This window comes from Urocitellus parryii, chromosome 9 (assembly GCF_045843805.1).
Source record: "Urocitellus parryii isolate mUroPar1 chromosome 9, mUroPar1.hap1, whole genome shotgun sequence".
Lineage (NCBI taxonomy): Eukaryota > Metazoa > Chordata > Mammalia > Rodentia > Sciuridae > Urocitellus > Urocitellus parryii.
In genome coordinates, this window is record NC_135539.1 from 105,991,182 (window position 1) to 106,014,723 (window position 23,542).

Here is a 23,542-nt window from a genome sequence, read left to right on the forward strand (position 1 = left end):
CTGGGAAAGACAGTAATGTGCAGAATCAGTCCTGTAAATTCACAGCTTCTGTTTTAGACACTTCAGGGGAAAAAAAAAAATCCCCAAAATATATCCTTCTAGAGTTAGTTAAAATGAGCAGAAATTAAAATGAAAGTAAATCAAAAAATTTTCAAAGAAGCAAGCTCCTCACAGGGGCTGGGAATATAGCTCAGTTGGTAAAGTGCTTGCCTCACATGCATAAGGCCCTGGGTTTAATTGCCAGTACCACAGGAAAAAAAAAAAAAAGAAGAAGAAGAAGAAGAAGCAAGCTCCTCAGTTAGGATATCCTAAAGATATGCAGCAAGCACAAAGTAATTACAAATGGAGAAGTCCACAGTTTTAAGCAAAACAACAGGCAGGTCATCTTCCTAAAGAGAGAAAAGGGGGAGGGGATAAAAATGCAAAGAGTTTGCAAAAGAACTATTAACTTTAAGAAGTTAAAAAGAAACATCATATTTAAAGTCATCTTCCAAGAATGTGAACATGCCAATTCAACATAAAAGTAGGTGAACTTCTACTTTTATTTTTATCATTATAATATTTAAATATATAAGACTTATTTTTTATTAAACAAGCACAATTTTGAAATGAGTAAAGAGATACTCTTAACTATAATGACATCTTATGAGTATTAGTTACCAGAATAACAATTTTTAAAATTCTGATTTATATAACTTAACACCTAATAAAGCTGAACACCTACTTAGTATGTTCTAAAATAGGATACTTCAGCTGCAGTTTTGAAAGCTAAAAATAATCTCCATATAAAGACTAACATACAAATAATTCAGATAGTTTTCTCAATAAAACATTTAATTAAATTTTTATCAAATACATATAATGGAATTTTCATATGGATAAACATGTTACCTCCTGGACATCCTCTGGATTTCTTCGTGAAACAACCTAAAATAAAGCATATGCAGAAATATCTAATCATTATCAGAACTTGACTGCACATTTGTACAATTACTTTCAACAGAATTTGTATACAAAACTTGATTTGCTTAAAAGAAAATAAATATCACCTCTAAAAACTCAGCCATATAATAATTTCATTACCTATTTCATTAAATTCAATAAAATTTAAGGAAAAAAAGTAACTAAAATTAAGCCCAAGTATATTACAATTCATAAGAGAATGACTCCAGCCTTCATTCTTTTTTTTTTTTTTTTTTTTTTGTGTGTGTGTGTGTGTGTGTGGTGCTAGGGATTGAACCCAGGGCCTTCTCATTCTTAATATAATTCTCAGAAGCTTGTCCACCCCACTTCCCAGCCTACTCGTTATAAGCAGCAGCAAACGTAGTTAAAGTGTACAAAGGATCTTTGTATAATTTCTTACAACTGTACAAGAATCTTTGATTCCAGCTCAGGAGGCTAAGGCAGGAAAATCACAAGCTCAAAGCCAGCCTCAGCAAAAGCGGGGCACGAAGCAATTCGGTGAGACCCTGTCTCTACATTAACTACATAAAAGGGCTGGGGATGTGGCTCAGGGATCCAGTGCCCCAAGTTCAATCCCTGGTACCAAAAAAAAAAAAAAGAAAGAAAGAAAAAGAAAAAGAAAATTAACGAACTTGAAGCACAATGATATATTCTACAAAGTCAAACCAAAAAATACATCAAACACATTAAAAGAGTCATCTATGGGTGGGAGGAAGAAAATAGTCCCTGATGACCAATAACAATATACCAATAATGGGATTAATTCAGCATTACTCCTAACATTCAAAACCAAAACAAAATATGGGACTTGACAGCAGATAAAGCTTGATTCAAAATTACAGTTCTTCTTAAGACTTGATCTCAGCTATAAAATTAGGACAAAACCACCTGCCTGGCCTGACTACTACAAACATCAAATACCAGCAAGAACATCATAATTTAAAATTAGTTCCCTCTCTCTCCCCTACCAGAGAGTTTAACTATCTTCGCAGGTCCCACCTAAGAATCCCAGAGAGCACTAGTTTCCAATTTCTAGCCATTCTAGTCTCCAACTTTCAGCATATATAAATTTGGTGAAATCTCTCAGCAGTTTTCATTAACTTAGAACAGGGCTATCCAATAAAACTTTCTGTGATGATACAAAGGAATGTTTCCTATCTGTATTGTTCAACACAGTAGCCACAGCAATGTGTATGAAACTATTGAGCCCTTGAAATATGGCTATTTTAATAAACCAACTTAACTTTTAACTTTACTTTATTTAAAATAATTTAAATTTAAACAAAAATAGTCATGTGTCTAATGACTACCGTATTATACAACATAAATTTATTAGAGACTAAAATAGGTTAACAACTACACATTACTCAAACATTTCATTTTAACTATTACTTTCAAACAGTAGCCTATCCTCCAACACATCCACACTCTTCCACACAATTAAATGTGGACATATTTTAGTTAATTAGTATTTCACATAATTAAATTACTTAATATTCCCTGATACAAGCTTTTCTTATATTTTTATAAATTGTACTAATGCAGAGAAAAGTCACAGGTAATCTTTCCACTAATACACAAACTACCAAAAACAGTCAATACACAGAAGGCTTACTCTGATATATCTTACATTTTATAATTTATTCATATAAAAAATCAATAATCTCCTGAATTTATAAATATACTAAAGTATCTTTGTATTTTAGATAATTTTTCCTTAACATACACAAAATGATCTTTTTGTGACAGAAAAAATTCTTTCCTAGCTTGGTATACATATTACTATTATCACATTTTGGATTTTCTTTAAGTACACCACTCATGAAAACAAATACATGTGTTCTACATATGCAAAATACACTAGCCATCCCCTAACAATATCTACTTATTAGAAATTGCTGATTTGATTGGGCTGTCTCAGCTATCTTCTTAATAGCTCAAATACTTCTGCCATGCAGCAGGGCTACAATGGCCAGCACTGCCTCATGGAGCTCACAGTCTAGTAAAACACAAGTGACTAGGGGAAGAGGTTGCAGGGTAGAGGGGGTATGTATTTCCCAAACATTTTCTTATCTCTGAGAAGAGTACTATGTTAAACAACAGACTAGGAAGCATTTTATCCTAGACCCTTATTCTGATGTTGAAACTTCACTGTCTAGAACAGAGCACGGTGACATCCTGAAAGTCAAGAGTTTAAGCTGGGCAAGGTAGTGCATGCCTATAATTCCAGCTACTCGAGAGACTGAGGTAGGAGAATCACAAGTACAAGACCAGCTTGGACATCTTAGCAAGATCCTGTGTCAAAAAGAAAAGCAGAGCTAGGGATTTAGTTCAGTAATGGAATATTTGCCTAGCAATTGCAAAGCCCTGGATCCCACCCCCAGCACCACCAAGAAAAAATGGTTTAGTGATTTAAGAATGTTAAAAGTTTTCATGATAATAAGAGTAACTCATAATCACTACCAAAAATAGAGTCAAAGTTAAAATTATTCCCAACATTCTTAAGAAAAGATTTTCCTTCACTCTAATTTTAGATTTATAAGAGTAACTATCCTTCATCCTCCAAATAGTTCCCAAATGAAGGAGAAATTTTACTTAGGGTTCAGAAAATTAAATCAAAAGCTATTTGTTGGGGCTGGGGATGTGGCTCAAGCGGTAGCATGCTCGCCTGGCATGCGTGCGGCCCAGGTTCGATCCTCAGCACCACATACCAACAAAGATGTTGTGTCCGCCGAGAACTAAAAAATAAATATTAAAAATTCTCTCTGTCTCTCTCTCCTCTCTCTCCTCTCTCACTTTCTCTTAAAAAAAAAAAAAAAAAAAAAAAGCTATTTGTTGGGTGGAAATGTACCTCAAGTAGAGCACTTACTTAGCATGCAAGAGGCCCTGGGTTTGATCCCTAGCACCTCAAGCAAGCAAACAAAACCAGGCTACTTTCGTTAAGTATTAAGGATTCCTTTCCCCAACAGCATTTTTTTTCCTTTTTCTATCCATCCACCCCAATACTCTGTAAACAAAAGAAGCAAAAATACCAAAGAGAAAAGAGTAGAATTCTGAAAGTACATCCCTATACTTTCCAGACATGATTGTCTCCATTTTAAATATAATTTACAATAATAAAAAAGATAAAATACTAAGGGATAAATCTAATAAAACACATATAGAATCTGTATAATGAAAACTACAAAATGCTAATGGGAGAAATCAAAGAACCCTTAAATAAATGGCAAAAAAAAAAATACTCTGTTAATAAATTTGAAAATTCAACCCATTGAAGACATCAATTCTCCCCCAAATTAGTCTAGACTTACTGCACTCCTAATCAAAATCCAATCAGGAAATTTTTTTATAAACATAGACAAACTGATTTTAAAATTCATGGAAAAAGTTCCTTTTTTTAAATTAAGAGTTAAGTTGCAGAAATCATACTACCTAATTTTGAGACAGTATAAAGCTACAACAATCAAGACAGTGTGATATGGAATAAACAAGAGAACAGAGAAACAGAACCACATACATATGGACAATTTTTTTTTCTTTTTTTCTTTTGTAGTACTGAGGATTGTAAACCCTGGGCATCTGGCATGCAAGGCAAGTACTCTGCCACTGAGCTACCTTCCTAGCCCTTTATTATTTTATTTTCATACAGAGTCTAGCTAAGTTGCCCAGACTGGCCTTGAACTTGAGAACACTCTGCCTCAGCCTCTCAAGGTTACCTGGGATTGCAAGTGTGTACCACCACACCTGCTGGACAGATGGTTTTTGACAAAGATGAAAAGGCAATTCAATGAAATCTAGTCTCTTAAACAAACGGTGTTTGGTTACAATTGGACATTCACATGTTAAAAAAAAAAAAAAAAAGAAAGAAAAGGAACCTTCTTCTAAAACTCACACCTTATACAAAAATAAATTCAAACAAAAGGCATCATAGACCTAAATGTAACATGCAAAAAAATAAGATTTCTAGTAAATATTGGGGGAAATATTTGCATCCTGGTGTTAGGCAAAGACACTAAAAATGTGCTCCATAAAAGAAAAAGCTGATAATTGGTCTTTACCAAACTCAAAACTGTTTGCTTTTCAAAAGACACAGTTAAGGTGATGAAAAAAATATGACTACACAATGGGAAATGATATTTGCAAAGGACCTATCAAAAAAATATATCCAGAATATAAAGAATTCTCAAAACTTTAGAGCAAGAAAATAACCCAAACAAAAAATGGGCAAGATTGTCTCAAAAAGGTTAAATAATGATTATTTTATGATATATTTATATCATATATTATATGATTCTATTTATATGGCATTCTCAAAAAAAAAAAGTACAGTGATGGAGAGTACATCAGTGCTTGCCAGGGGCTAAAGAGTGAAGGAAAGAGTGTGGAAAAGGGACAACCTGAAGAAACTTTTTTAGGAAATGGAATTATTCTGTTTCCTGATTATGGTGATGGATACAATCTATCTATACATGTGTTAAGATTCATAGAATTATATAATAAAGTTAATTTTAATATGTTACTTTTTAAAATGATACTTAAGAAGGAAAGTGCTACCTCCTTCCAGTCTTCTCTCAAAGAAACACAGTCCAGGCTCTGCACAATGCACTAAGAATATACCATTAAAAAAGCATCTCCTCTCAAAAAAGAAATCCAAGTACATTATCATAAAGGCTTTGATGAAAGAGTTTATACTACACTGAGAGCCATGCTTTGAGAGGCATCAAGGAGAACATAGGGCATAGTTGACAATAGAAATAAGCAGGGATTGCAAAGACAGAAAGAAAAACTTCTTAGAGAAGAAAGCATATAAGACAAAGAAGCACATAGTGTCCTAACATAACCTGGAAAACTACAAATATTTCCTTCTCAAACAAGGGCTACTTAAGAATATGATCAAAAATTGAGGGCTGGAGATAGGGCTCACTTGGTAGAGTGCTTGCCTCACATGCATAAAAAAAAAAGAATTGAAAGCAGGTTGCCTCTAAGCAATACAGTGTTTCAATGGGAAGTTTTGCTAATGACAGTTTTCAAAGTATTTCAAGTCTTTGTTCCCCTTTGTTCATATCACACAGTCATTGTGTTATCTATGTATCCATTTTGGTCAAATGACAATAAGACTCTTGTGGGGACACATAGGTATTCCCATATGTATATGTATACCTACAGCACCTAACAAAATGTGTTTTGAACAGGTAACACAGGTATTCCACAGAATAGCACTGGGATTAAAAGTACTGCTCAAACTAGGGAGATTTACATATTCATTTACATATTCATTCACAAACCAGAAGAGTCAATACTGAAAAGACATTAATTCTTCTGAAACTGATCTCCAATCTCAAAGTAATCCCAATCAAAATCTGGGCAGGCCAATCCCTAAAAATCAAATACCAAATGTCTTCTTTGATATAATGAGAACAACTATGAACAGAGCAGGGAGGAAGAACAGGAAGAAAAGATTAACATTAAACAGAGACATGAGATGGGAGGGAAAGGGAGAGAAAAGGGAAAGTGCATGGAAATGAAGGGAGACCCTCATTGCTTTACAAAATTACATATAAGAGGTTGTGAGGGGAATGGGAAAATAAACAAGGAGAGAAATGAATTACAGTAGATGGGGTAGAGAGAGAAGATGTGAGGGAAGGGGAGGGGGGATAGTAAGGGATAGGAAAGGTAGCAGAATACAACAATTATTAATAGGGCATTATGTAAAATTGTGGATGTGTAACCAACGTGATTCTGCAATCTGCATTTGGGGTAAAATTGGGAGTTCATAACCCACTTCAGTCTAATGTATGAAATATGATATGTCAAGAGCTTTGTAATGTTGTGAACAACCAATAAAAAAAAATCTGGGCAGGTATTTTTGTAGAACTTGACAAAATGATTCTTAATCATATGAAAATGTTAACAATACAGAATAGCCAAAATACAAATATTGAAAAGCAAGAGTACTCAGACCACCTGATTTTAAGGGTTAGTAAAATGTCATAGTAAATGAGGCTGTGTGGTAGTAAGAGAAATGAAACCAAATGTACATACAATGACTTGTATATGAATGTTCATATTTCAAATAATTGGAAGAAGCCAGATCAAAAGAAAGCATATATTATATGATCCCTTTTATATTAAATTCTAGAAAAATGCAACCTAATCTATAATGATAGAAAGCAAACCAGTGGTTGCTTAGATACAGGGTTGGGGAGGAAACTGACTGCAAAAGTGCATGAAGGAATCTGTACAGACCTGACTATGGTGGTGATTACACAACTATATACATGTGTCAAATTCATCAAACTGTGCACTTGAAATTGGCAAATTTAATTGTATATAAACTGTGCCTGGATGTAAACAAAATTAAATCATAAGGCAGCACTGTCTTTTAATAATGAAAGCATACACTTTGCATTCCACACTGATGAAAAGAATACAGACAAGAATTACCATTCATTTCATGTTACTGAGAAATCTATATTACAATATGAAAATTTTGCAAACTTAATATGCTAAAACAAGCAAAAACCACTGTTGATGATTCTTTTATATGTTCCTCCTTCAACTAAAAAGAAAACTTACACAAGAATTTTCCAACTCTGAATAAGAATATCTATTAGAGATAAAAATTAAGAAGCAATAGAGAGTTTAACTAGGGAATTTGGTTTTGTTTTTTTGTTTTTGTTTGTTTTGTGGTGTTGGGGATTGAACCTAGAGCATTGTATATGTAAGGCAAGAACTCTACCAACTAAGCTACATGCCCAGCTTAACTAGGGAATTTGTTAGCATGTTTGTAACTAGCCACAAAATTATCTAAACCTGCCAGGTGCCAGAGAATTGCAAACAAAGTACAAAGGAATTTTAAGAAGATGAAATCTCTCTTTTGCTATCCAAAATTTAACAAAGAGTTATTTCAACAATTCTAGTTCTACTCCTATAGAAATAACCCTGCAAAGATCATGAATACAGAAACTGTTTAAGCTAGGATTAAATCAATAATAGGAAATATACAGAGAACATTCCTAATTTTTATCTCAAGAAGTCCTCAGGGGAACACTACTTACCTAATTAATTCTTCTGAGCAAAGATGTTTTTCTCCTTAAGTATCAAAAAATAATATTTTGTTTTATAATAGTAAGTACAGTTATATTTAAGTATATTTCCATGTTAACTCTCAAATCTTAAATTTAAAAGATAAATCTGTAATATAAATAATAAATGAGATAGGATAAAAGAAGGCAATGTAAGCAATTTTCAGATTCAAATAACTATAGCAATATGCAGCATGCATATTTTACCCATTTGTTAAGACAATGTGCTATGTCATCTTCTAATTTATATTATCAAAAAAGTTCATTCAGGCTGGGCACAGTGGGCACAGTAATCCTGGTGGCTCAGGAAGCTAAAACAGGGGGATTACAAAATCAAAGCCAGCCTCAGCAATTTAGCCCTAAGTAACTCAGTGAGACCCTGTCTCTTAATAAAATAGAAAAAAGTGCTGGGGAGACTGAAGATAAAGCTCAGTTGGTAGAGTGCTTGCCTTGCATGTACTGAGGCCCTGGGTCAATTCTCAGCACCATAAAAAAAATAAATAAATAAGTAAATAAATGTGCTGGGGATGTGGTACAGTGGTTAAGTGCCCCTGAGTTCAATCCCCAATAACCCCGCCCCCCAAAAAAAGTTCATTCAGTAAGTAGTTCACAGCATATGATACTTATAATCTGAATTTAGTTAAGCTTTCCTTCATTAAAGAAGGAATAACTATCAGCAATAACTATCAGCAATAACTATCAAACTCAGTGCTTCCAATTCAAGTTCTTCACACATTCACCACCTCCAGGACTTATGTGCATAGAGTTATCCCTTTCTTCTACCTTCTATGCCCTCTTCTTTTCTGGATTCTTCCCATCTTTCACCACCTATCTTAATTGGTACATATTCCCCTGAGCCACAGGCATCTCTTTGTCTTCCAAATTCCCACAGCTCCTCTCTGTAGAGTCTTATGGCCCTTGACACTATCCTACTATACTTCTTTAAGTACAGTAAACTCTGTTTTAAGTATCTTTGAAAGGAAGGTCCATGCTATATTCAGCCTTGTACTCTCCACAGGGCCTGGTGCCTAGAACTAAACATTCGCTGGGTGTGCTGCTTAGAATGGAGAGGAAAACATTCAACAATGTGTTTTAAGAACTGTGCACCATGAACTTAGTTGACACAAGAAGAAAATACCAATGATAGAGACCTACTCTAAATCTACCAAGAGACACTGTCATGTCAGCAAATTAATACAATATAATTTTGGTAAGTGTAATGGGGACACCATGCCAGTTGAACATTGCTCTGATTCTATAAACTACACGTTAGAAAACTTAAGTCTAGATTTTTGAAGGTCCCAATGACCAAAAATGTTTTTGGTTTTTATCTTTATTTTGTTTATTTATATTTATGTGGTGCTGAGGATCAAACCCAGTGCCTCACATGTGGGAGGCAAGGACTCTGGCACTGAGCCACAACTTCAGTCCTGAAAAAAATGTTTTAAAGTGAGATAACAGGGGCTTTTTGATGTTATAAAAATTTCTTAAAGACAACCTAAAATCAACACTCCACCAATATAACAACCTTATTTAAAAACACAGAGCATCAAATTTCTCCCTATTCTCAGCAATCAGCAATAAACCAGACCCCATCGTCTCTTCTCTTTAAAGAAATTTGCTCATCCCACCATTTCACATTTGTCTGTACACCATTTCCGTTTACCATGTGCCACTCACATGTCCCAAAATCTGCTTATATAGATATACTTCAGGTTCTTCTCAAGGTCTACTTCCTAAGCTCTCTATCACATATGAGTACTGTATTTTGCAAATACATATTGTACTATGATGACTATCTGTACTTCTCTTCTTTAAGAATTAATAAGGGGCTGGGGATGTGGCTCAAGCGGTAGCGCGCTCGCCTGGCATGCGTGCAGCCCGGGTTCGATCCTCAGCACCACATACAAACAAAGATGTTGTGTCCGCCGAAAACTAAATAAATAAATATTTTTTAAAAAGAATTAATAATAATAATAAGTCATAACATTTTATGGATTTTGGAGTTAAGGAAAACTGGTTCCATACTCCAGATCTGCTACTGTCTTGCAATGTAAAGCTGGGCAAGGTACTAAACTTTCTTGGGCCTGGCATGGTGGCATTGGCCTGTAATCCCAGCAACTTAGAAGGCTGAGGCAGTGGGATTCAAAGTATCAGACCAACCTCAGTAACTCAGTGAGGCCCTAAACAACTTAGTAATACTGATTCTTTCTCAAAATAAAAAATAAAAAGGTTCAGGGATGTAAGCTCAATGGTAAAGCCTCCCTAGGTTCAATCCCCAGTACTTCCTCAACGCCCCCCCCCAAAAAAAAATCCTTAAATTTTAGTTTCCTCATCATTCAAATGAAAGTTAAATTACAAAATGCCCAATATACACACATCCCTTACATAGATAAAGGTCTATTCAATGTTGTTATTTTCGCTTTCCTAGAAGGGAGATGCAGACTCTCTTTAAAATTTACTCATGATGCAAAAGGAAATATAAACAAAATGGGTACTAAATTTTGGGTCAGTTAATTTTAATGCAAAGTAGCCTCACAACTTTTAAATCTACCCTCACATAAGATAACTTCAGTTACATTTTCTCACATGTCTCCTATGGAAAATCTCAGAGGCAAAGACAGCCCAGACACAGAGGTCCAAAACTAGCCTTACACTGACATCTTTCCTGCCTCAGAGCAAACCTCACTCTGAATAAAAGGTTAAAAGAAGAAATATCTTCCATTACATAAGCCAGACAATACGTAAATTAACATTTTTTAAGTGTACATTATTCCTCTGGAGCAAGCAAAGACAATTCTGCATAACTGGTTCTAAGAGAAAGTCCAAATGGGACGGAGGCTGAGTCATCAATGTAAAACCATCCCCTGCTCCACCCCAGAATGGGGACTCTCCGGAGACCTGCTTCAGTGGAGCCCCTAACATCCCCATTCAGCCACTACCTCAGTGTCGCTGAAGTACCCATCTCCGACGACGCTTGTCTTGCGACTAGGCGCACCCAGTCCCCCTGCTGGCTCTGACCCAGAGTTAGCTACTCCCACACCAGCGTCTCCAGTCCAGACCCTCAGGTCCCAGTCCAGGCTCCCTCCCCTGCCCAACACCAGCACTCACCCGGGCGGTGACCTTATACACCGTATAGCCCCTCGGGTGTCGCTGGGGTTCGGTGACAGTGTAGAAACGAGCCAGGTCGGCACTCCGCTCCCGGGGAGCGGTCATCCTCCCTCCGCTTCGGCCGCCGCCGCCAGCCCGGGATCATCAGGGTAACCCGGAGCCGCCGCGGTCCGGGTCCCCACGCAGCGGCCGAGCGGCGAGGGGGCGGTGGCTCCAGGGCGGCGCGTCCGCCTCAAGGCTCGGCTTCCGGGTCGGCGGAGACGATTCCGGGTCAGGCTGTGCCGCCCGCACGCTCGAGGCGGGGCGAGTCCGCTTTGGATTTGGGGCCCCTTGGGGATCTGGTGCCAACCTGAGACGTCTCTGCTAAGTCTCCTTGGGCGCTAGTGCCACCTTCTTGATTTCGTGAGGTGTGTGGTAGCGACGGGTGAGAGCTTTGGTCCTCCGCACCCTCGCTCTGCCCTTTACAGACTTGTGTCCAGTGGGGAAAGGATGGAGGGAGATCTCAGGCAGGCTGCTTTCCTTCCCTACTCGGTCTGTAAGTTTAAACGCCCACAGCGACATCTCAGTACTTTTGCAGCAGTGTTCCTTTCTTCTAACACGAATTCGCTTCGCCTGCGCACCTGTCTTTTCATCCCACCCCTGCACAGCAAGCCCCTAGCCCTGTGTCAGGCTTTTTAAAAATCCCCTCCCTTTCTGGAATCTGGAGCCTGGCATCTGTCAAGGAGGCGTGGTGTCTTACTTTTAAAAGCCACTACACAGAGTTTCTAGTTCCCTCTGGTTGAATATCTGCTACTTGCCCATTCCTTTATCTTTTCCTGATCAGAGTTCTTTCTCATTCTTCAAAATAATCATTCCAAGTCTTGGCCATTCTCCTCAATTCTCTGGTCTTATTTGTCTTACCTCCTTGCTCTCTGTGCCCTCCCACTTAGAGGAAAAAGAAGAAAGGAGGAGGGGAGCCCTTGTACCAATTCCTTTATCTGACAGTTCCATTCCAATAAGACGATCTTCCACGTTTTGAAAAGTAACCACTTGTGTACTGAGTCTCATCCTCTGACAGATGTAAAGCATTGCTTCGTCGATGACATTTCAGCTCTCCTTTCTGTATATTTCACCATCAGCCTCTTTTTCTCAGCCACATATCCTTAAATCTGTCCATCGTTCACTCATTAAGCCTAAATTCACAACCTAGTGCCAGACATCATGCTAATTAGGCACTGGAATTACAAAAATAGACCTTCCTCTCAAGTACCATCTAGTAGGAAAAATAAATAATTAAAATATATTGTGATTAAATACCATGAAAGATTTATATGTGGAGTGCTATTAAACATATTTAAGTTAGAATGGAAAGTTACCTGGACATTCTGATAGAGGAGAACTGTGGCTGGATCATGAAAGAGAGAAGGGGGTTAGCCAGACAAAGAAGGGGCAAAAGGACATCATGTTATCTTCTTTTCCTGAGTCTCCTTCCTTCATTGTCACAGTAATCTTCAGTTTTTCCCAACTTCACTTCAATCTGGCTTGATAGCTATATTGTTATTCTGACACTGCTCTGAAAAAAAAAAAAAGGTTTCTAATAACATCATCTTATTCAATATTTTCAGCTTTGAAAGCATCTGACCATTTCCATCTTTTCAGAACCCTTCAGTGTCCTTAGTATATGAGTCAACATTATCTCTCTTTTTTTCTTTTACACTCAGATCACTCATTTTTTTCAATCTCTTTGGCTGGTTTCTCCTCCTTCCTAGAATCTTCAATGTTCTCATTTCTCAGAATTTTACCATTAGATCCTTTGTACATTATTTCCTATTGACTCACAAATCTGTATCTCCATGCATCTCTCTCTTTATGGACTTGGCCTATATTTATCTATAGACCAATTAACACAGAAAACATAAGAGATCAAAATCCAGACTTTTTCCTAATAAGTTTGTTCCTATTTTTATGGCTGGGTTTACTCTCTTTAATTGTGTTTGGAAGTTATCTTTACCAACTGTCTCTTCCACTTTCTCCAAGTTTCTTTGATTTCCCATATGCCATTATTTAAAAAATAAAAGAATGGGAAAAGATATACCTTGAAAACACCTCTGAGAAGAGTTTAAATAATATTTTTTCTTAAGGTCTGGGGATTACATTTCCTAGGCAAATGCTCTATCCCTGAGCTACTTCTCCAGCCCAAGAAGAAATATTATTAGGAATGAAGTAGAGCAAAATTTAATGATGAAGAAGAGTTCGATTCAGGCCCCAAAGAAAAAGTGATTCTAGAAAGGAGAGGAAAGGGTGAACAGCCTCTGTAAGTGACAGTGCTGACAAGAAGACTCAGAGTCCCAAAGGTGGTGGCATTGTAATAAAGGTCAGACATTCTCTGTGAAAAACATGGCAAATCATGGAAGCCATGGAAAAGTTAAAGTCTAGAATGAGATTCAATGACATGGCCACAATATAAATATAATTTATTTATATATACATATGCATGTATATATAAATAAAAATAAAGCCTGACAAAGTGGCAATTTGGATTGGATTACCAGAGAGTCCACTGTGTAACTATTTTAAAAGCAGCATTTGCTTTACCTCTAAGTGGGATGAAATAAGCCTATGTTTACAGACCCCCACTTAAGACAAAATCTGGATATCATATTGTCATGATTGAAAATTGAAGAGAAAATATAAAATCATATGAAAGACTGAAAAAAAAAAAAGTTCATTAAGCCAGGCATGGTGGCACACACCTGTAAACCCAGCGGCTCAGGAGGCTTAGACAGGAGGATGGAGAATTCAAAGCCAGTCTCTGCAAAATCAAGATGCTAAGCAACTCAATGTGACCCTATCTCTAAATAAAATACAAAGTAGGGCTAGGGATGTGGCTCAGTGGTTCAGTGCCACTAAGTTCAATCCCTGGTATCCCCCACACACAAAAAAAGAGTTCATTAAGAAGACATAACAGGGCCGGGGTTGTGGCTCAGTGGTAGAGCGCTTGCCTAGCATGTGTGAGGCACTGGGTTCGAACCCCAGCACCACATAAAAATAAACAAAATAAAGGCATTGTGTCCATCTACAACTAAAAAAATTATATTTTAAAAAAAGACATAACAATCTAAATGTGTTTATACCTAATAAAACTCTAAAATGTATAAAGCAAAAGCCACTGGAATTAAAGGAAAAAATATTCAAATCCACAATTATAGTTAAGATTTCAACACTCCTTTCCCAATAATGGATTTTTTTAAAAGTTAAATAAGCTAATAAGGATATAGAATATGAAAATGCTGTTTCTGTAAAGGTGCTTCCCGCTTGAAACCATGTATCATTAAACTAGAAAATCTATGACACTAAATAGCATATAAATGTGAAAAACTGGTGCTGGGCACTCAGAATTTGGAGTCTGATCTCCTCTGGGCTCACCAGCAGAAAATAAAGTTTGAGTTCTCCTGCTCTTTGAGTGCCTTTGCCACTTGTTGCTTGATTCCTACAACAAATAAACCTATCACAAGTATTAAACTAAAACTCTTGAGACCGAAAAATCTCTGAAATTAAAAGGGTGTATTCAGCTATTACATGTGCTAACCAAAAAATGGACCAGGTGCTAAATAGACGTTCTCTCAACCAGCAGCAGGGATACACAGCAAGTAGCAACATGCCTTCTGGATCAGTACTGAAAGTAAGTTTTTATTTTGTTTCGTTTTCTGATACCTGGGATTGAACCAAGGGGTGCTTAGCCACTGAGCCATATCCTCAGCCTTTTTTATTTTTTTATTTTGCGACAGAGTCTTACTAAATTGCTTAGGGGCTGCTAAGTTGCTGAGGCTAGCTTTGAACTTGGCAATCCTCCTGCCTCAGCCTCCCAAGTCAGTGAGATTGCAGTCATGTACCACCACGCCTACCTGGCTAAAAAATATTGTTTAGTAACAAAAATTCAGGAAAGGAAAGCTAAATTGCAGGATTATACAAAGTGGGCACATCTTTGAGATACTAGTGCAGTCCTTAAGGAGAATTAATTGTTGCTTCTGGACTGGTTGGGGCTTGACATTCCAGAAATTTATACACAAATGGGACACAGTAGCACTGGTGGTCAAATATCATGGAATTTAAGTTAAAATGTGAAACAATCTATTTGTTGGTTTTGTCGACAGTTATTAACTGGTTAATTCACCTTATCTCTTTCTACCTCCATCTTTTGACCCTTGTAATTAAATTTAAAACACCTTGGAACCTTTTTTATCAGAAGTAAAATATTCAATAATTTTAAAATTTCATACAAACTCCTCCAAAAAATAGAATATAAGGAAACACTTCCTAACTCATTTTACAAGACCAGTATTACCTGAATACCAAAGGAAGAAGGATACATCATGAGAAAAAAAACTTTGGACCAGTATCCCTTATGAATGTATATAAAAATCCCCAATTGAAAATTAACAAACTGCGGGGTGTGATGGCACGTGCCTGTAATATCACTGGCTCAGGAGGCTGAGGCAGGTGGGTCACAAGTTCAAAGCTAGCAAGGCCCTAAGCAACTCATGGAGATTCTGTCTCAAAATAAAAAAGGGCTGCAGATGCAGTTCAGTGGTTAAGCACCCTTGGGTTGAATCCCTTGGACAAAAAAAAAAAAAAAAACTAGCAAACTAAATCCAGCAGCATATTAAAATAAGTATATGCTATAACCAAATGGGATTTATGCCCAAAATGCAAAGTTGGTTCAACATATGAAAATAAATCAATGTAACACACCAAATTAATAATATAAAGGAGAAATATGTGATCATCTCAATAAATGAAGAAAGGGCACTTAACAAAATTCAACAGTGTTTCATGATAAAGTCACATAGCAAACTAGGAATACAAGAGAATCTTTTCAACCTAATAAAGAGCATTGATGAAAAACCTACAACCAACATCATAATAGTAAAAGATAAATCTTTCTCCCCAAGAGCAGGAACAAACAAGAGTGTCCACTCTTTCCGAATCTACTCAACTTTGCATTAGAAGTTCTAGCCAGAGCAATGAGACAAGAAAAGAAAAAGTACTGGGAAGCCAAAAAGATTGGAAAGGCAGAAGTAAAACTATCTTCATTTGAAGGTGACCATATAGAAAAGAATTCTTTTAACCCCCCAAAAAAATTAGTACAGCTAATAAATTCAGCAATGTTATAGAATATAAGATCTGTATATAAAAATTATTTATATTTCTATACACTAGTAATGAATAATCCAAAAGTGAAATTAAGAAAATAATTCCATTTATAATATCATTAAAATAATAAAATATTTAGGAATAAATTTAATTAAGGAAATGCCATGCTTTTACATTAAAAACTACAAACTATTGAGATAAATTAAAGAAAATTAAATTAAATAGAAAGTCATCACATGTTTGTGGATTGGAATATTGTTAAGATGCAATACTCTGCGAATTCATCTACAAAATTCCAATTAAATTTTCAGCCACTTTTTTTTCGGAAATGGACAAGTCAATTCTAAAATTCATATGGAAATGCAAACATCTCTAAATAGAAAAAAAAAATTTGAAAAATATTGAAGGATTTGTACTTTCTGATTTTTAAATGTACTACAAAGCTATAGTAATTAAGGAAGTGTGTTACTGGCATAAAGATAAATGCATAAATAAATGACATATGGTTGAGAGATCAGAAATACACCCAAACATTAATAGTTGAGTGATTTCCAATAAGGATGCCAAAACCATTTGAAAGAAGAGAGGTGGGGAGAAATAGTCTTTTTAACAATGCTGAGAAAACTGGATACCCACATGCCAAAGAATGACCTTGGACTCCTATGTAGTACCACATGCTAAAATTAACTCAAAATAGATCAAAGACTTGAAGGGAAGATCTAAAAGTATAATGCTTTTAGAAGGAAAAGTCTTCATGACCTTGTATTAGAAAATGGGTTTGCCAAGACATCAAAAGTACAAGCAATGTATATCTAAAAACAGCAAAAAAATAAATAAATAAATAAACAACAAAAAACACAAGCAACCAAAGTAAAAGGAGTTCACCAAAATAGAAGCTTTTGTGTGTCAAAACATACTAACAAAGTGAAAATTGTACCCATGAAAAGAGAGAGAATAGATACAGATCATGTGCCTGATAAAGGTCTGGTATCCAGCACATAAAAGAACGCTCCTAACTCAACAATAAAGGGACAACCCAATTTTAAATGGGCAAATGATCTAAATATACTTTTTCCCAACGAAGTTATACAAATGATCAATAAGCACATGAAAAGATGCATCATTAATTATCAAAGAAAATGTACATCAAAACCACAATAAAATCAGGTACAGTGGTATGAACCTGTTTTCCCCACTACTTGGGAGGCTGGTGAAAGAGGGTCATTTGAGCTCAGGAATTTGTGGACAGCCTGGGCAGCATAGCAGTACCTCATCTCAAGAAAGACACACACACATACACTTAAATAAAATTTCATATTCACCTTGACGGACTAAATGGATATTCACCTTGACGGTGTTATTGACTAAATGGTGCCTCCCTGAATACATATGCTTAAGTTCTTACCTCCAGTAATGTGACTACATTTGGAGATGGGGACTTTAAAGAGGTAATTAAGATAAAATGAGGTAAAATGGATGAGCCTTAACAGAATACAACTAATGTCCTTATCAGAAGAGATCAGGATACAGGTACACACAGAGGAAAGATCGTATGAAGATACAGACAAGATGGGCATCTACAAGTGAAGGAGAAATCAATCCTACTAATACAGATTGTTATTATTTTTTAAAGGCAATATCAATTATGGACAAAAATGTGACGAAATTGTAATTTCATTGCCGAAGTCTGGCTGGGCACAAAATCATGAGCCACTCAAGCAAAAACAAACTTTACTTCTGAAACTCCAGCCAATGCCATGCACGCTCCCAAGAAATATGCCAAACCACACACGCGGCATTCTCCTGGGCCACACTACTCCAACAGGAAATCCCTCCTCCAGAATTCCCTCCTACCACACTTCCCCAACCAATGGGAACTCTCCGGGAGTCCCGTTAGAGCTCCAAAGTCGCAGGCCGAGGCGGACAGCAGGGGTCTAATATCCATTTGAATGCAGATCATAACATAATCATATCATCTCAATGGCTTGCTGGCGTCACCTTTCAACCAAAAATGCCATGCATCTTTCCTACTTGGCTGTGGCTCTCAGCATCTCCCCCTTTCTGTTTAATTAAGCAACAAGCAATGTGGCTTAGGGACCATGCCTGTTAGGTTGTCCAATACAACATATGGACCTTACCCATCATCAGATGAGCTGACCTCTAGGCGTCAGCCTCCTGTCTTAGGTTGGTACCACTGCAATTGGATCATACCCGTCACTGACTACTGGTCCAGCATACAGCCATACTTGTGGATAGGCCTATGTACCAGTGGGGGGGGGGGGGTGAGGTTCTTTGCCTCACCTCTTTTGGCCCCCAAATTTAGACCATCACTAGTAGAAGGGAGGAGGATACAGAAATGCCACAACACCAAGCCAATTGACGGCTCCTTTGGAAAAATTACATCACTGGTGACACATCAGCAAAGGTACGCCAGCACTACCACAATTCGCTGCATCAACAGATAGTTCACAATGCATACAAGTGATACATAGTCCAGGCAAGTTCTGCAAGCAGTTCAAAGCGGAGGAATCTATCAATATGTCCATTTCCTCCCAAAATAAATCGACTCCTTGATTGAGCATTACTTGTTGAGTTATTATTCATTGATGCATCAGTTTATACAGTTTACTATGATAGATATCAAAGAAGCTGTAGTTTGGTTTTATCTTTGTCTTCACCAGCACTGGGATAAAGGTAGGAATTCTGACAATGATGGCTAAAAAAAAAAAATTATGTAACATTCCAACAGGCACTAAGAAAACAATTTTCTGAACAAGTTACATTATTCTGAACAGAATTATTAAATATAATGAGAAGGAAAGGTGAAAGTAAACAAACAGATCTGTTAATTTCCTTATTTGTTCACATATTAAAACAATGATCAACAGCTGTTTACCCAATTTAAATTAAACCATTAAAATCACGAGAATAAAAAAAAATTGGATCCATTTATTCATGAGCGCTCCTCATATATGATATATGGACATACACACAAACAGACATACAACACAAAACAGAAGTGTGCACACATAACATACAACACATAAGACAATAGTAAAGGCCTTGTAGCTTTACATAGGTGAAATCTCCATTGCAAGGTTTAAAAACTCCACAGTCAAAAAATAAAACTTATCAAAAAAACATTAACCTAGGTCTGTATGAGCCAAAAAAATAAAATAGAATATTATGATGTGGGAAAAGGCAATAATAAAATAGATAATGAAAAAAGCATCCTGGTTAATCACTGTCGCAGATTTAAGAATAGCCAAGCTGGAGCTCTGGATATCAGTTGTTATGGATTTGAGTCAAATCATCTTTTTGGTCTGTAGAAATCACTTTGGTTAGTCTCTCTGGAATCCAAATCGGTTGCTATTCTCCCTGTGGAAACACACAAACAGAACCCTAACTCCAGACAATCACTGGGTCAGGACCTTTCCATTGTCCTGTTAGAATATCCTTCCAAAGTACCTTAGGCTTATGTACATTTTTTGGATACATGTGTCTTTCCGCAGCACTAAGTCCTGATGAATCCAAATTTAAAAAGTTTAGAGTAAAAAGTGTTATTTTAAGTTTATCTTTGGGGGATATATATCCCTTTCCAATTCCCTCTTTTTGCTTTAATAAGTACGTTTTAATAGTTTGATGAGCTCTTTCAACTATGCCTTGTCCCTGTGGATTGTATGGAATTACTGTTATGTGAGTAATGCCAAATGATGAGCAAAATTGTTTAAAAGAGGTAGAAGTATAACCAGGACCATTATCTGTTTTTAGCTGTTTTGGAATGCCCACAGTGGCAAAATTTTGTAAGCAATGAGCTATAATATCTTTAGTTTTCTCTCCAGCATGAAGGAAGCCCATCAAAAATCCAGAAGAAGTATCAACTGTAACATGCAAATATTTTAATTTTCAAAATTCTGGCAAGTGTGTGATGTCCATCTGCCAAATATGGTTAGGTATCAATCCTCTAGGATTGACTCCAAGATTAACTTGTGGTAAAAAGGTCACACAATTTTGACATTGTTTTATTATATGTCTGGCTTGTTCCTTAGTTATTTTAAAATGCTTTTGTAAAGTATTAGCATTGACATGGAACCTTTTATGAAAATTTATAGCTTCTTCTATTGTGGAGAAAATATGTATGTCATGTGTAGATTTATCTGCTAAATCATTGCCCAAACTAAGGGCTCCAGGCAATCCTGTATGTGCCCTGATATGTCCTATAAAGAATGGATCTTTTCTGTCCCAGATTAGACTTTGTATAGTGGAAAACAAAGAGAAAACAGTAGAGGAAGGGGAAATCCTACCAGCATCTTCAAGGGATACTATAGCATTAACTACATACTAACTATCAGAAAATAAATTAAATACATAATCTTTAAACATCACAAAAGCTTGTAATACTGCATTAAGCTCTACCTTTTGAGCTGATTGTTTGGGTACTAAAAATGTAAAAGTTTGATCAGGGCTAACTACTGCTGCTGTACCATTATTTGACCCATCAGTGAATATATTTGGAACATTCATGATAGGGGTTTTTCTTGTCATTTTTGGAAAAACTACAGGATGTGAAGACCAAAAAGACAACAAAGGATTAGATGGTGATTATCAAATGAAACATTAGATTTACACATAATTATTGCCCAAGTATTTAACTCATTAGCTAACTCATCAATTTGATCCATAGTATATGGAGTAATAATTTTATTGGGAGAAATTCCAAACACTCCCTTTGCTGCTTTTATTCCTTTGAGTATTAATTGTCCTACAGCCTCAGGATACCTAGTAAGAATAGTGTTAGGAGAATAAGATAAATGTATCCACAATATTGGACCTTCTTGCCAAAATACCCCTGTAGGAATATTTTTTGTTGGTAGTACAATAAATAATAAAGGCAAACTTATATCAATTCTATCCAAATGCATATTTTCCATACATGTTTCAATGATTTTTAATGCCTTTCTTACTTCAGGCGTTAACATGCCGGGTGAATTTGGATCTGATGGACCTTTTAGGATATCAAATAAAGGTCCCAACTCTCCTGTTGGTATGCTTAGATAAGGCTTTATTCAATTTATGTCTCCCAATAACTTTTGAAAGTAGATAAGTGATTTGAGTTGATCTACTCGTATTTGAATTTTTGGTGGACAGACCATGGTTGAGGATAATAGAACTCCTAAATAATTAATTGAAAGATTTAATTGTACTTTATCTATTGCTACCTCTAGATTATAATTTTTTAATAAATTTGTAAGTGTGGCATAACATTCTAGCAATGAGTTTTTATCTTTATGTGCCAATAATACATCATCCATATAGTGAAATATTTGTAGTTCAGGATTTTGATTTCTAAGTAGCTGGATTGCTTTGTTAACATAAATTTGACACATAGTTGGGCTGTTAGCAATCCCTTGAGGGAGTACTTTCCATTCATATCTCTGATCAGGACCTTCATGATTCAGTGCAGGGATAGTAAATGCAAAATGTGGACTATCCTCAGGATGAATTGGAATTGAAAAAAAAAAAACAACCTTTAATATCTATAGCTAAAACATACCAGGTTTTTGGCAAAGCAGACAATTGGGGAATCCCCGATTGAGCAGGTCCCATAATAACCATCTCATTATTAATGGCTCTTAAATCTTGCAATAATCTCCATTTACCAGATTTCTTTTTAATGACAAAAATGGGAGTATTATGGGGAGATACAGAAGGTTGTATATGTCCCTCCGCTAATTGTTGTTTGACCAGGTCATGGGCTACTTGTATCTTTTTTTAGTCAGGGGCCACTGAGGAACCCATATTGGTCTTTCTGATTTCCAAGTAATTTTGATTCTCTCAGTGGCCCCTTCTAAAAACCCAATCCATGTCTATTTATTCCTTGATCTATTTGAATTGGTGCTGCTATACCTTGTTCTTGTTTTCCTAATTTTTTTTCTTTCCTGAAACCTTGTCTAACTGTAGTAGTGGGCACATTAGGATTGATGTTTTTTGTTAATGTCAAACCTAATTGATCTAGGACATCTCGTCCCCATAAATTTATAGGAAGATGATCCAATACATATGGCTGTATAGTTCCTTCACATCCTTCAGGATCCTTCCAATCTAATACCATTGCACTTCTGTGGGGATTAGTTGCCACTCCTAGGACTCGAAGCGTTTGAGTGGCTTGTTGTAAAGGTCAATGTTTTGGCCATTCTTGACGAGATATGATGCTAAGGTCAGCTCCTGTGTCCAGTAGCCCATTAAAATCATGTCCTTGAATATTTAGTTTTAGCATTGGGCGAGAATCTAAATTTAAAGACAGCCTAGCCCAATCCACACCTGTGGAGCCTAATCCCTGGAACCTCTTTCTACAGTACGGCTGGAAAATTTATCATGCAGGCTGGATATTATTAATAACTGTGCTATTCTATCTCCTGGTGAAATTACTGATATACCTCTTGGAGAACTAGCTATAATTTTTATTTCACCTTCATAATCGGGATCAATTACCCCAGGACTTATCGTAAGTCCTTGTAGTGTAGAAGAACTGCGTCCCAATAATAAGCCTACTGTTCCTTGGGGAAGAGGTCTTTTTACTCCTGTGGGAATAATTTGAACTCCCATCTCTGGAGTTAGTACTGTTCTGGTGGAGGCGCAAATGAACCCTGCACTCCCTCTGGTTTGTCTGATGAGGGATTTAGTGGATAGTGTGTCCTGGGCACTACCCTGATGGTGTTGTTGGGTTCCTCCATTGCCCCGTATATTTGTGGTTGTGGGCCCCAGAGCATTGGGCCCCCAGTCCGTTTTTTGGCAATGGAGCCTGATGCCTTTCTCCACGATATCATGGGTAAACACTTGGTCCTTGTCCGTTTTTTGGTAACGGAGTACCCTCTATGGTAGTTTGAGAATGGCATTCATTAGCCCCATGTCTCCCTTTATGGCATCGTGGGCAAATACCCGGTATTCTATTTCTTTGATACCTAGTTTTGTTTAATCCTCCTCCTTTGGGGCAATTCTTTTTAAAATGTCCTGTTTGTTCACAATTGTAGCATGTTTTTGGCCTGGCATCTAAAGCCTGTTGTACTGCAGCTGCCAAGACTTGCCCTTGTTCATTAATGTCTCTACATAACTTAATATATGTGTTTAAATCTTCATGTCTCCATCGTCTAATGACCTCTCTGTAGTAACGATTTGCTTGGTCATAAGCCAGTTGTTTTATGAATGGCATTGCTTGTTCTGTATCTCTAAAATTCTGGAAGCTGTTTGAA

General features: G+C 36.6%; 1 protein-coding gene and 1 pseudogene across 3 annotated transcripts in view; one reads left to right on the forward strand and one right to left on the reverse strand.

Moving 5' to 3' along the window:
* Nucleotides 1-11,395, reverse strand: part of Rps6kc1 (ribosomal protein S6 kinase C1) — a 202,428-nt gene extending 191,033 nt beyond the window's left edge. For all 3 annotated transcript variants that reach the window (XM_026387436.2, XM_026387435.2, XM_026387433.2), the window contains exons 1-2: nt 11,160-11,395; nt 892-927 (exon numbers count right to left, since the gene is read on the reverse strand). In XM_026387436.2, coding sequence (XP_026243221.2) covers nt 892-927; nt 11,160-11,264 — 141 coding nt within the window. In that variant the 5' untranslated portion in view covers nt 11,265-11,395. The remainder of the gene's footprint in view (nt 1-891; nt 928-11,159) is intronic.
* Nucleotides 11,396-13,545: 2,150 nt separating this feature from the next.
* LOC113181762 (peptidyl-prolyl cis-trans isomerase NIMA-interacting 4 pseudogene) lies at nt 13,546-13,819 on the forward strand (annotated as a pseudogene).
* The last annotated feature ends 9,723 nt before the right edge of the window (nt 13,820-23,542 follow it).